The sequence below is a fragment of the Scleropages formosus genome, chromosome 22, assembly GCF_900964775.1.
Source record: "Scleropages formosus chromosome 22, fSclFor1.1, whole genome shotgun sequence".
Classification (NCBI taxonomy): Eukaryota; Metazoa; Chordata; class Actinopteri; order Osteoglossiformes; family Osteoglossidae; genus Scleropages; species Scleropages formosus.
In genome coordinates this window covers 20,507,676-20,521,646 of record NC_041827.1, presented here as the reverse complement: position 1 = coordinate 20,521,646, position 13,971 = coordinate 20,507,676, and the positions used below count along the sequence as shown (strand labels likewise).

The window sequence follows — 13,971 nt, the reverse complement described above, 5'->3', positions numbered from 1 at the left end:
TGTACATCTTGGACTTTAAGCAGAACACCAAGTCATGTCAACCACAGAAGTTCTCAAATGATAAAGCATTAGTTAGGCATATCAGGGTGTGCACATCTATCTATCTATTTATCTAACTGAATGAGGCCACATATCCTCCTAGTTCTTGTGCAGCAGTTCCCAAAGATGTAGGACAACTGCATTGCTTTGCTTTCAACTTCTGAATCCAATCTGACCCATACAGGTGTTGTCTGGGTGTACTCAAACTTTTGACTGGTACTGTATAGGATCTCTTGATCGTGTTTATGTATGAGGGCACAGTAAATAAGCATTTGTAAGAAGTTGGAAAAATCCTTTTATTGTAGTAAAGTTAGCTTTGCTTTACAAGATGGACACTTTAAGGAGGACAGTGAGGAAAAGAAACAATGAGAGCTTCGCCAGTGACGTCATTCTGCAGAAGAAGGGAAGTTTCTTTATGGTCTGAAAGCGAGAGAAACTCAGCGGAGTGTAATCGTGGTATAAGCGTGTGTCGAAATTTTGCATCCAAAGCGGCACAAACCATCACTCGATGAAACGTCTGGGTTCTACCAAAAGGTCACCACGGCCTTAAATTCCCTGTCCCAGATAGAGGGTGCAGCGCATGCTCTGCTTGTTATTTAGGAATCACTGCGCAAAGGCTGGGGCGATTAACATGGGAAGGCCATTAGAAATACAAGAAAGAAAAATTTGTTCCAGACAAGGACTTCCCACCACGCGAGTGGCCGCCCTGCTCCAGAAAAGCTGGAGGCTCAAGGACTGCATGCGAGATGCTGATGAGGCCCGCGTCTGAGGACCACGCCGCCTCCCTCGGTCAAGGCACGATGTTAATATTTCATCATGCGGCACCCCCGGGGAGACCTCCCCGAGCTGTGTGAAAGACCCTCAGATGGGAGAAGCTGTTAGCGCGGTTCAACCAGCAGAGAGGCCTAATGAAGCAGGCAGGAGCTAAACACCGAAAAACACCCGATAGGGAGCAGAGCACCGCCTAAGCGGAACTTGTGACTCAAAACAAGGCCGTTTCACTCGGCGCCCGCTCCCTATAATGCCCCAGTAAACAATTGTCAAGGACCGTGCGTTTTGTCAGCCCAAAGCTCTGTTTTCCAGCCTGCAGTCACACAGATTTCATTCATACTTATTTAGCTGACACTTTTCTCTAAAGCATCTTACAATTATTTACCCATTTATACAGCTGGGTAATTTTAGCAGAGCAATTGAGAGTAAGTGCATTGCTCAAGGGTACTACAGCTGGAGGTGGGACTCAAACCCGCAACCTTCGGATCCGATGGCAGTAGCACTAACCGCTGTGCTACCGGCTGTCCCGGCCAGTTACGCGAACGTGTCCCGTCGCCGCTCGCTTATGAAAATCATCGCGTAAAGGAACGCCTTCAAATAGGCCGCACTTAAAAGTTCTCCGCGAAGCCGCGTTTTTAAGAGTGACCATTTAGCTGCTGCCGTGTCTTCTTCCTTATGGGACTAAAGGGGAGGACACGTAAAAAAAAGATGCCTTTTAAACCTGTTCTTGAAAGGAGGCGGCACTCGGAGTAAATTAAAAAGCATTAGAAAGCTTCGAGCCGACGCAACTCCCATAAGGACCAGGTAATAATGAGAGCGTTCCAGCAACTTTTAAGGCAGGCGCTGCGCAGATGTTTCCAGTTTGAATTAGGCGTCTGTTTATGCAGTATGCAGATGCACTTTATGTTCATTAAAGCGCAGAGGGCCTCCGACAGGTTTTTACGGCGCAGTATTAGTTAGAGCGCCCGGCTCTGAAATTGGGCCCTGGCTTGTAATGGGCAAATTTAGCTGCGGTTTCTGGAGGTGTGGCCAGAACAAAAGGCAGGCTGAAGTGTGTGTGTGTGTGTGTGTGCGCGCCCGCGCCCAGCCTCTCAACCCGCCCTCCCCACCCCAGTTAGGAGAGAAAATGGACAGTGACTTCGCAGCGCATCGTTCTTCGAGGGCCGTCGCTCACTTACAAGGATGCTATTTCAAACCCGGGAACTAATGACGGCAGAACCTCTAGCGAATGGCAGGGGGAGATGGAAACAGATAAACAAACAAATAAACAATTACAATGGCTCAGCGTCCTGCAGAGCACAATTTCTCTAGCTGCAGGGTGGAGCCATTCGCCGCCGTCTTTCAAACTGTGCGCAGCAATTGCACTCGTTTTTAAAACATCAAAACTCAATATCATCCCTTGATGGGGATCCTGACTTATTTCTCTTCTTTTTTTTTCATTATGCTGTTTAGTTCTGATGCTCTTAGTGCTGAGGGGGGAATATGTCTTGTCAGGAACATGGGAATTAAGATATTTTAATTATTTCTCGGGTGCTGGATTCAGGAAATAGTGCGTTTTGACTTTATTCTGCTTTCATCTCTTCATTATAATACAGTTTTGTCACTTTTGTAATTGCGCTCTCCTGTCGTCGGGTGTTCCACCTTTAACGGCGTCCTTGCACCGTACTGTTTTCGCGCATAAAAGCGTAAAGGAACGAAGAGCTCAATTTGCTGTATTCCTAATGGCTTTCCGAGACTCATGAAAAAAACCCAGCGGACGCACCTCGAGAGGTAACACGGTGCAGCGCTGTGGTATTACATGCCTGTGTCTTCTCGATGCACGATAATATGCGAGGTACCAGATAAATACTTAGCAAGACATGCTCATAGTTACGCACCTCCTCAGTACCATATATTCTGTGCACCTTCCCAAGGATGGGACTGTCATTACATCACACCCACGCATTATGTATACATGAAATACGGTACTATGTACACTTTACATCATTCCCGCGTTCCGACATCCTCTCGTCCTTTGCCTTTTCGTGGGATGAGCCGCTGCGGCGGGTTAGGAAGGGCACCGCATCGAGGATAGGGAGCGAAGATCGATGGGATCCAGGAGGAGGGGTGTTCGCCATCCATTCTGTGAGCTCCGTGGCTCGGCAAACGCCCCCTCGCTTTCCATACGGCTTTTTCGGGACGTCCGGGTGCGGGCCATTCGGCACGGCAGCCCGTTGCTGCTCTGACAGCCGTGGTCTTGCGCACGTGGCAAGGGGTCCCGTATGCGGAGCTTCCCCGTTCGAAGCGCCAGCACCCCCGCAGTGAGCCGCAGAACTTTCCAGACCAACGCGTAAAAGCACCTGGGTTACAGCAACACGGGTGGGTGTCCAAAAGCTGACGGGTGGTCCAGCGTGATACCGTAGCAGATTACCGTTGTGCGAAATGTTCTTGCATAGCTGGCAGTTTCACAATTTAAATAATTAGATACTTAGCGGAGCAGTTTGAGATAAGAATCTCACTCAAGAATAGAGCGGCGGCGGCGGTGGCGGGCACCTCGGGGACTTGATGGCAAAGATTAAAAAATAGATGATGCATCACTGTTGTGTTGGGCGAGTGGGTGGCCAACTGGTTGTAGGAGCAGCGCATACTGTCGCTGCCAAGGGCACCATCTTTAATGCGTCTCCTCGGAAACCCTGTCATCACGGCAAAAGGTACCAATGACTCGCATAATATCCCTTCCTCCCTCCTGATGTCGCTCTTCGGCGACTCCCTGCGGACTCGCTGTCATCTCAACTTCACAAGGCAGGCGAAGCCTCGCGTCGGCGGAGCGCTGACCAGCGGCGAGGCCTCAGCGGTAGCAGATCTCCGAGACCTCCATGGCCAGCTCGAGACACTCGCCCGTCTCGTGGCAGGCATCCAAAAGGCCACAGTCGAACTCCAGGTTGCAGTTGCAGTCGTCGTGGCTGTGTAGCGGCTCTGCCGGGGCCGACAGAAGCCCACAGGTGGGGCAGCAGCGAAGTGCGGCGCTCTCGCACGTGTCCGGCAGCATGAGCAAGACGTCGTAGAACCTGCAGAAGAGGCAGGTGAGGATAATGGAGGCGCAGTCATCTGAGGGCAGAGATGGAGAAGGATGGATTAGCTATGCGCAATATTTAACATTTACATTCATTCATTAGCAGACACTTTTCTCCAAAGCAACTTCCAATGAACTCTATGTAGTGTTATCAGCCCACACACCTTATTCACCGCGGTGACTTACACTGCTAGATACACTACTTACACTGGGTCACTCATCCATACATCAGTGGGACACACACACTTTCTCTGTCACTCACACACTATGGGTGAACCTGAACAGTATGTCTTTGGAGTGTGGGAGGAAACCAGAACACCCAGGGGAAACCCACACAGACACGGGGAGAACATGCAAACTCCACACAGACTGAGCAGGGATTGAAACCACGTCTTCTTGCACCACCCAGGCGCTGTGAGACGAGCACTACTCACTGTGCCGCCGTGCCGCCAGTATGGCGTAAGAACACCAAACACCTGGTCTGGTTAAGTAATAATACCAGTCCTTCAGCCAACTCTGTAGAGAAGGAACTAGAGCTGCCGTCCATACGTTTACCATCTGGATGTGCCGTAAACATGGTGGTCTTCATTTCACAGTGACACAAGACCTGTAAGACCTCCAACATGGAACGCAACCATCATGACCGCGTACATTCTGGACCTCGGTTGACGTCCCATCGCAAGAGAGCCGGGAGCCGTTTTCACATTTAGGGCTTGGTTATACTTACAGCTCAAAACCTGTATAGATGTCACCAAAACACACACACACACGCACACACACACACAATAATAGTGTCATGGTTAAAGTCATATGACAATGACAAAGGGATTTAATTTTTCCTTTCGGGCTGCCCTGCTGAAGAATGGCTCACAGTGCAGCAGTTAAGGTCCAGATGTCCTCTTGTGGGGGCACTTGAACGAACTGCTGGGGATGTGCGGTAATTGAGGCAACATGATGTTCCCCCCTCTTTACTGGACAGCTTTGAGTGTCGGTTATATACCAATAAAACGGAAACTTATAGACAAAATGACATTTAACAAGCCTTGACTGGGGCATTAAAAAACTGTCCCGCAAATATCATTTCACAGGATGATAATTACGTTGTTTACCAGTAATTACATTCTTTAGTAACCGAACGCACTGTTGTTGTTTGGGTCCGCAGCAGGGACTGCGTTTTGTTTACGGAACGTTTTGTTTGCGATTCCCTTCAAATTACGTTTTATCTGAAATGGTTAGCCGACGAAAAAGCGAACGTTCTTTCGGCGCAGAAAAGAAAACGCAAGTGACAGCAGATTTAGAAATGAAAGTGGAAATAACAGTGCAGCATGAGAATATAATTATGGTGCTGTACTGTATTTTTAATAGTATTATTTTATAGTACTCCTTCATATGTAGTCTATAGTATTATTTTCACTTGAACAATGTGCGAAATTAGTGGAGAAAATGTAACAAAGACCTTTTATACAACATGGCATTCATGCATATTTATACTGTATATCCTCATGGTTTATATAACCGAGTATGAAGGGATTTGAGACTAATGACTAAGACCACTTGTGGCGAGGTCATCGGACTGGAACGCCATCGTAAGACGAGGGCCGCCTCTACTATTTTTCATGAAACTACCAACCACATAACTCGGGTTAACATCTCCAACGTGCCCCACGAGGGAAGTGCTAGAGAGCGTTAACCGGCCCACGTTCCCTTGGACGGCGGGCGACCGCTGTTGTCTCGGCGGCAGCGGCCGTGGTCAGACAGGCGCCCGCGGGGCTGTGGGTGGAACCGGGTGAGCCGCACGTTCCCCCGAGTGCATCACGGCGCCTGCTGAGAAGACTACAGAGTGCAAAGAAGCGGGTTGTGCGCACCTCCGTTCGCCTCTATCGCATCGGTGTGCGTGTGCTGGGTAATTAATTGCTCTCGACCAAATCTGGGAAAAAGGTTCGAATGCATTATGGAAGTGAAACGTTCTTGCTTCAGTTAAAGTTTTGCAAGGAAAATGAGAAGCCGAAATGAAATATTTCGGATACGTGGATTATTCTGAGACGGAAACGAGCTTCCATATTTCACATTTACATTTATTTATTTATCAGACACTTTTCTCCAAAACGGCTTCCAGTGAACTCTATGGAGTGTTATGAGCCCACACACCTTATTCACCGCGGTGACTTACACTGCTAGATACACTGCTTACACTGGGTCACTCATCCACACATCAGTGGAACACACACACGCTCTCTCTCTGTGTCACTCACACACCATATATGCTGGGTAGCAAGTGGCACTTGCAATCAAAGACCCAGGTTCGAAACCCACCCACGCCTACAGTACCCTTGATGAAGGTACTTACCCTGAACTGATGCGGTAAAAATGACCCTGCCAAATCACTCTAAGTACCTTAGCACTGTAAGCTGCCTAGGAGAAAAGAATTGCTAAATGAATAAATTATAAACTATAATAATTATAATAATATTAAAATGTACAAGATCTGAATTTCCCCTAAAGAACTATTGCCTGTCTACACTTACTGTTTATAATGTTTTAAAAGCACCCCCCCTTCTCCTCACGCGTTTCTTAAGGCATGCATAATTTAGGAGCTCACCTTTCGCTTCTTAGTGCACGGACCACCGAGGAGGCAGCCTGCAAACCTCATCAATTAGCATCGGCCTTTGGGGCCCTCTTCCGAAGAGCGCTCGCCTTGCCTGGGTGCCTTCGCCACGCAGCGGGGTGGGCGCGTGTGAGCTGCGTCCCGCGAGGACTCGCGAGCGCTACACATCATTCACTTCAAATGATGACCATAGTAAAAAGATGGCCACAGAAGTAGCCTTCGGAACAAAGTAATAATGGGCCTAATTTGTAACTGCTTCTGTTAAGCGAGGCATGATGGGACGGCAGGGCGGCCTCCGTGCGTGCAGCCTTTCCGCTGAAACGCACGCTCGGGGCTCGTTCGGCGTCAACGTAAACGTCAAAAACAAAAAAAAGATGCGACTCGGAAACACCGTAGGAGAAACGAGCTTTTTTTTTTTTGTTTCCCGCTCATCTGAATGTAAGAATAGCTTAAATGAAGAAAAATGTTGCACGTTGTCTAAGATGAAATATACTTGCAGCAGATACTGCGCTGTACTCTATCATATCAGAAAATCAATGTACCCATTTCTTCAGCAGACCTGCTGTTTAATAATTAACGTGCACCTGTATTTAAGGATAATCAAATGCATGGCCTCATTTACTAAAAAGTATTTCCAATGCTCAAGCCAGTTTATAATAAAATATAAGATTTTCGTTCTCGTGCACGACATTAAATCACCGAAGGATATTTAATCATTTATTATAATGGCAAACTGGATAAATGCATACTCAGAGGTGGCCGGAAAAGCGTGCTGGTGGTGAAATGTAAAATTTTGAGGGGGATTCGCGTTTCAGAAACGAAACGTAAAACGTCGAGCGCCTTTCGATACAGTTCAAAGCATTTTGCGCGGTCGTACCGTTGGGCTGGGAGCGCATGATGTCCGGCGGTGGCATTAGGGGAGAGGCGTCATGTTACCGCGTCACGTTACCGCGTCACGTTACCGCGTCTCGGCCCGCTCTCGGTGATGTGGCCGCACCGAGACACCCACCTCCCGCGTCGGGCTGGGGCGCGGCAGACAGCCGGTCCACGGAAGAGCAGCTGCTGCCGTACTTGTGCATAGAGCAGAGGGAGTAGGTGGACGCGTCGCGATCGGAGGCCCCACGAAGGCCGCCGCCGCCGCCGCCGCCGCCGCGGGGGTGGGCGTCCGCGTTGGCTCCGCCCAGTTTGATGCGGGCGCTCCTGGCCGGCTCCTGCCTCAGCACGGGCTGCGTGTCACGCGGGAGCGGGCCTCCTGAACACTCGACAGTGGAAAACGCAGAAGGTCACGTAGTTCGAGTGACGACGAGTCCTGCACACTTTTCCTTTCTAACGAACTTACATTCTCAAATGGTTCTCGAAGAAAATCTTGTTTTTTTTTCCCCTCCTGCTCCCATCTTTAATTTCCCTTTTTTTTTTTTCCAGGACGTTCGCTTGCCCCTAACTACGTCTTCGGTGTTCGCGCCACTTTTTTTCTTATTCCCTCCCATCCCTTTTTTCCTATAGCAAGCGCTGTAAAATTCCCCTTTCACCATACGCTCGATTTCTCCCTTGCACACGTATTCCTTTACTCACCTGACTCTCTTTGTTCCTTGTCGCATCCTGTGAGGAATGTAAAGATACGTACAGGTTAAGATGGTAACTCGGGAAGACAATTTATGAGGAAAAAGAGCTGCTGCTAAAAGCTGACTTTGTGGATTTACATGCAGAACAGAGCATGAGAATGTTTCATTATGGAAAGGAAATAATATTAATTATTGAAAGCTGGCTGATGTAGGTTTCGAGAATGTCCACAAAACAAATGAAATGGAATATCTGAATATAATCATTTTCTACACTTGCCTTTTTCTGAAAACAAGACAAAAAAACAAAACAAAGTGGGTCAGCGTTTTTGATCTGAGACACCGTAAATTATTAAAGAGAAGAAATATTTTTCTAAATTAAACTTAAAGGAAAACTGCACATATAGTCAGAATTGACCAGACACCCATTCCATTAACATTTAGACCTCATGGGAATGTTTTACTGAGCAGAGAGGTGCAAGATGGGTAGCCTTTTAGGGGGACCGCCTGGCAGTGAGGTTTGGTCGCAGGGAGGGGCGGTTATTGATCGGTGCCTCTTATCTGGATTCTGTTACCTCCCTTGAACTCGTGTGTCGCTCATGCGCTCGAGCTGAGCGAGCGCGACGCTTTGCTTCTCACGCTTGCTTTGTTCGCGCCCCGCTGTTGGCCTCCTTGTGCACCGGAGCCCCGGGTGAAACTCCATCAGATGCTGACGGCGTCCACCTCAACGACTCTTAAAAGCTATAGGAGGCGTTGGCTTCAAACGGAGAGACGACAGCAGAGTGGGGGGTGGGGTGGGGTGGGGTGGGGTGGGGGGGTGATGCATCAGCAGGGTAATATAACTCTCCCACGGAAAGAACCGGATGTCAGTAAGAAGGCGGTCGTCCTGGCAAAAAATATGAAGGTACCGAGAGGGGTTTCCTTTGGCGTCCTCAACAGGGCTTCTTACGGCGCTGGAAATTCACAGATGTCTCTTCCGGCCATAAAGCCGCCCCTCTCTCAGAGGATGCAAAACACAACTGGCGATTACCAGCGCGCCCCGTGATGTACGCACGTTTCGGAGCGTTAAGCAACACATGTCGAAAATAAATAATAGAGCTAGCACAGAGCTCTCCGCTCCGGGATGGTTCCCCACTGTCCCGCCGTTGCGCGTTTCCGCTGCGAACGTGGCTCCGCCACCTCCCTTTGGGTTCTTCAGTAGTTCACCGAAACGAGTCAATAATGAATCCACTTTGCACAGACAGATCTGAATACTTACTATTAATGAACGGCTGCTGCGACTTCGCTACCCTGTTTGTTTTCCTCCCACCTATCCCAAATGAATTATTTACTGCCGCTTTCCTCCGTTTTATTTAACATTTAATGTCTTATGATTTATTAACTTGTAGAACGTACTTGGCGTACAGATTTTAATGGGAATAAGCATTGTTAGTCTAGTAAAAAAAAAAAAAAAAATCGGGGGAAAAAGGAAATGGCTTTGGGCTGTATGGGCTTGGAACCAAATTTCGTAATTAAAAAAGCACGGTTAAAAAAAAACTTTTTTGCAGAAAGTCCCACGGTGTTGGTTTGTGTGATGAACATGTTGTTAGGCCAAAGGCCCGGCAGTTTTTAGAATTTGTTTCTATAGTTGAACAGAGTGTGCTCTCTGCCGTCGTGGTGTGCTCCTACCCACGTACCCATAATGCACCGGTAAAGCTGTATCTACCGAAAAAGGACCCATATGAACTGAGAACTCTGGTGTGGAGAAAGCCTGGCCTTAAAATATGTACTTTACCACATGTGACGGTGAGCGCCAGCAATACGGCTAAGGAGCACAGCTGAGTGGACATACTGCGTCTGTTCAACCGAAGTGCTGCTCTGTTTCGTTACAGCGAAGCTGTTGCTCTTATGGCCTGTCATTTAAATTTCTTAATTCTTCTTCATATCGTGTGGTTTAAACATATGGCATCCTATGTGCTAAAATATAGTGTTTCGTGACACCACGTTTCTAGCTCTATTTTTGAAGGAGTGTTAAACTGAAAAACACACCATCAGTCTATGGGACAAGGGGGGTTAAAGTGGTGGTTGATCAGGGAAACACTTTGATCCTTTTTCTAAGTCTGACGTCTTTAATGGCGTTATGAACAAGAGCGAACGCCCCTTCGACCAGAGGTAGCCGATAAACGGAGCGTGTGCACGGGTTCGAGTTGCCCTGCGAGGGGCTGGTTTAGAGGAGGAGCACCTCGGAAGCAAAGACGGGATTTGCAGTGACGAAAGAGCTCAGTGGACAAAACGGGACTCCACAGACGAAAATAAATACGAGCAAGGAATGGGTAATAGGAGGCTCTGTTTAGGAAGGTTATGCCAAACCTTGTTCATTAAAACATGCTAACACACTTTCTTTGGACAAAGACTAGCGTCCACGTTTGAATACCCAAGATCCCCATGCACAGCCAACGTTCTGCTGAAGCCACCCATCAACTCTAGCGTCTTCTCAAAAATCACTTACTATTTGCCGAGTCTTTATATTTGGTCTGACTAAGTTCCCTCTATTATTTAAGTGGAATCAAAATTTAATTTAAAAAAATTCAACAGGATACTGCCAATACAACTGGTCTCCCTCATCCTACATGAGTATTGTTTCCGTCTTTGTTGCCTTGTCTACCAGCCCAAGTAACACAAACTACATAGTTCTAGTCAGTTTAGTTTCCAGTTTAGTAACCTCACACTCCCTATATGAGTGTCATTTTACTGTTTTAGTCACCTAAAATTTAAACTTTAGTGATGTAGAAAAATTTAGGTGACTAAAAGCAACATTTTCCAGTTTTAGTCACCTCAAATTCTCTACATAAATAACATTATATAGTTTGTCTCTTCAAATCCTCTACATAAGTGACATTTTACAGTTTTAATCACCTCGAATACTCTACATGAGTAAAATTTTACAATTTTAGTCACCTCACACTGTCTACTCAAGTAACATTTTACTGTTTCAGTAACCTTACTTTCCTGACAAAAGTGAAATTTTATCATTTTAGTCACCTCATGCTCTTTAGATGCATAACATTTTAGTCTTAGTCACCTTGACTACTCTGAACAAATCTGGTTCTCACTCATACTCTACACAAGTAATAATGGACAGTCTTTTTCATTTCATCTGTTTCAAGTAACAACTGAGTTACATTTCAGTCATTTTCACTTATACAAAGTACAACTACAGAATGTTTCCTGCCCCAGAGCTCTAAAAACATTTTAGGCCTGTAAATTTTGGGCTTCCCAATAGCAAAGGCCCTTATGCCCACACCGCTCCACAAAGATAAATACATAAAGAAAAGATTCTATTGTTCGAATTTAATTGGTGACAAAACCAAGATGCTGCAACCGATGTTCATCAGCTCTGACTGTGGAAATATGGCTGTATTTCTGCATAGTCAAAATGTTTGCATTGCGACAATTATTATAATTTGCCCATGATACCCTAAAAAGCTTCGTAGAACAGGAAATGTTCCCAGAACTGCTAGATCATGGCTGGTACTGGCAAATTGTGGTGGAGACCTGGTCCAGCTGAGGAACAGGGTGTGTTACATTGTCATCAGCCAACCATTTGTGACATATTTCTCCTCTTACTGATTTGTATCGCTTTTTTTGGGGGGGGAATGCAGTTTCGTGGGCTTTTTTTTTTTTAGCAGAACTGAATCACAAAAAAAAAGGGTTCTTGAAACTGAAATGCACTATATGGAACTAAAAGCATTAAAAACAAAGCACTGTCGCGGAGATACAATAATATGATATATTATTGATTGCTCCTTTCATATTGACTAATTGAAATTTCGTTGCAGAAACCCTGCTGCAGAAGCAGAACATTGATTGTGCAGAAACTACGTGTTGGGACAGCCCTTACCTGCTCAGTGCCCCCCCACCACACACACACGCACACACACGCACACGCACAAAATGATGTTTATGCTCGTCGTCTCAGAACAAAATGCCTCCGAGTAAAACTTACCGGCTTTTATCAAAATACTCTGCTCTTCGCCTTCCATTGTGTTTCTCGACGTTTCGTTATTTTCTCTGGAATTTTGCGCTGCCATCAGATACTGTACTTGTGAGATAATTTAAAAAATGAACAATAACACAGATCGCTCAGTAATAATAATAATAATAATAATAATAATAATAGACTACCACATGATTTATGCAGATGTGGGAACTGGAACGCGAATCTGTGGAAAGCCGGAATGCAGCTGTTGTTACAGAATCATCATGTCAAAGAAGAAACCCCCCCCCCAAACCCCCCCACCTCCACTCCGCGGACACGAGCGAGGCGAGATGCAGCGCACGTTACCCGGCGGGACACCGTCCGGGGGTCGGTACCGGCGGAGAAGAAGATGACCTCGCGAGGAGCAGCCCCGGCGTCGATCGCCTCCTCCTCGATCGTCCCGTCCGCGCGACACCGTGACCCAGCCCGCACGGCTCGTGACGTCGCGCCTCGGCGCGCTCTGCCGCGCGCGGCTACGCTTTCACCCTAACTAGGGTTAAACGTGAGCGAGACGGGGGGGGGGGGTGTAGGAACTCAGTGGAAGTGGACAGTAACTCGGTGTCATTAGAAACCCACAGAGGCACTCGGAGTGTGAGTTCATTGTGAGTAGTACTGTACTCACTGAGTGTAACTACTACTGTGTAAATACTAGCTCGGTGTAAACTGTCCCTCTCTAAGAGCACATTGGCTGTGGGTCTCGGCACAGTGGCGCAGCGGTACTGCTGGTCCCTCCCAGTGCCTGAGCTCCGCGTTCAGGTGAAGGTTTGAGTCCTGCTCAGGGTGTGTGTGCTTTCCATGTTTCCGTGTCGTGTGTGTTTGCACCCCACAGAAGAAGGCGATGGTAAGCACTTCCGTACCGTCCCTTACCGTGAACACCTGGTGGGGGGTGCGGGTGTCATCGCTAAGTCCAGTTTGAACTTGCCGCCACTTACCCTGTCACTGTAAGGAACTTCTACCACTAACTGATGGCCCCTCGGGTATCCGTGCCCAGTGGGTGAAGAGTTGGTCTACAGTTCCATGGCCAGACCCTTGTCCACAATGTTCCTCTTCAATCTCAGGGTGGACAGGAGCTCATAGCCTCCTTCCCAGTACCCTTGCATGGACACATGGGTGGCACGGTGACACAGTGGCACAGTGGATAGCGCTACTGTCTCACAGCTCCTTGGTTGTGCGAGAGGATGTGGGTTCAATCCCCGCCCAGCCTGTGTGGAGTTTGCATGTTCTCCGTATGTCTGTGTGGGTTTCGTCCCACACTCCAAGGACATGCTGTTGAGGTTCCCCCGTAGTGTGTGAGTGACAGAGAGAGAGACTGTGTGTTCCACTGTTGTATGGATGAGTGACCCATTGTAAGTAGTGTATCTAGCAGTAACTCACCGTGGTGAATAAGGTGCCTGGGCTGATAACACTACATAGAGTTAATTTGAAGTTGCTTTGAAGAAAAGCATCAGCTAAATGAATAAATGTAAATAAGACAGAGCAAAGCTGAGACATGTAAGCACTTAGTAGCTAAGGCACATGCTAGCGCAGTGGTTACAGGTGCTGCCTTTAGACCCGAAGGTCCCAGGTTGCAATCCTTCCAGCTATTGTGGTACCCTTGAGCAAGGTACTTACCTTAAATTGCTCCAGTAAAAACTGCCCAGCTGTATAAAGAGGTAAATTGTTGTAAGTACCATAACATTGTAAGTGGCTTTGGAGAAGAGCCTCAGATACAGGCATAAATGTACATGCTCCAGACCACCTTCTTACACACCACACATGTGTAGCGGTCGTGAGTCCTTTTCCCAGGCGTCTATGCAATGGTGAAGAGGCAAATTAGCTAAGAAACACCAGCATCAAGTGCTTTCATTTGTGAACGAATTTCATTCAGCCCTGCAAATACACATTTATTCATTTAGCAGACGCTTTTCTCCAAGCAAAGTACATCTCA

General features: G+C 47.3%; 1 protein-coding gene across 1 annotated transcript; it reads right to left on the bottom strand.

The window, feature by feature from the left end:
• Positions 1–1,867: 1,867 nt before the first annotated feature.
• mdfic2 (MyoD family inhibitor domain containing 2) lies at positions 1,868–12,100 on the bottom strand. The gene is made up of 4 exons (XM_029247694.1): positions 12,012–12,100; positions 8,040–8,066; positions 7,477–7,719; positions 1,868–3,897 (listed from the first exon to the last, which is right to left on the bottom strand). Exons 1-4 carry the CDS (start codon positions 12,094–12,096, stop codon positions 3,638–3,640), a joined length of 615 nt encoding a protein of 204 aa, XP_029103527.1. The 5' UTR covers positions 12,097–12,100; the 3' UTR covers positions 1,868–3,637.
• Between the last annotated feature and the right edge of the window lie 1,871 nt (positions 12,101–13,971).

Coding starts and splice junctions, on each gene's coding strand:
- mdfic2 (XM_029247694.1), bottom strand. CDS start 12,096: ATGGCAGCGCAAAATTCCAGAGAAAATAACGAAACGTCGAGAAACACA. Junction 7,720..8,039: donor CAAGGAACAAAGAGAGTCAG/GTGAGTAAAGGA, acceptor TCGAGTGTTCAG/GAGGCCCGCTCCCGCGTGAC. Junction 3,898..7,476: donor GCCCCAGCCCGACGCGGGAG/GTGGGTGTCTCG, acceptor CTCTGCCCTCAG/ATGACTGCGCCTCCATTATC.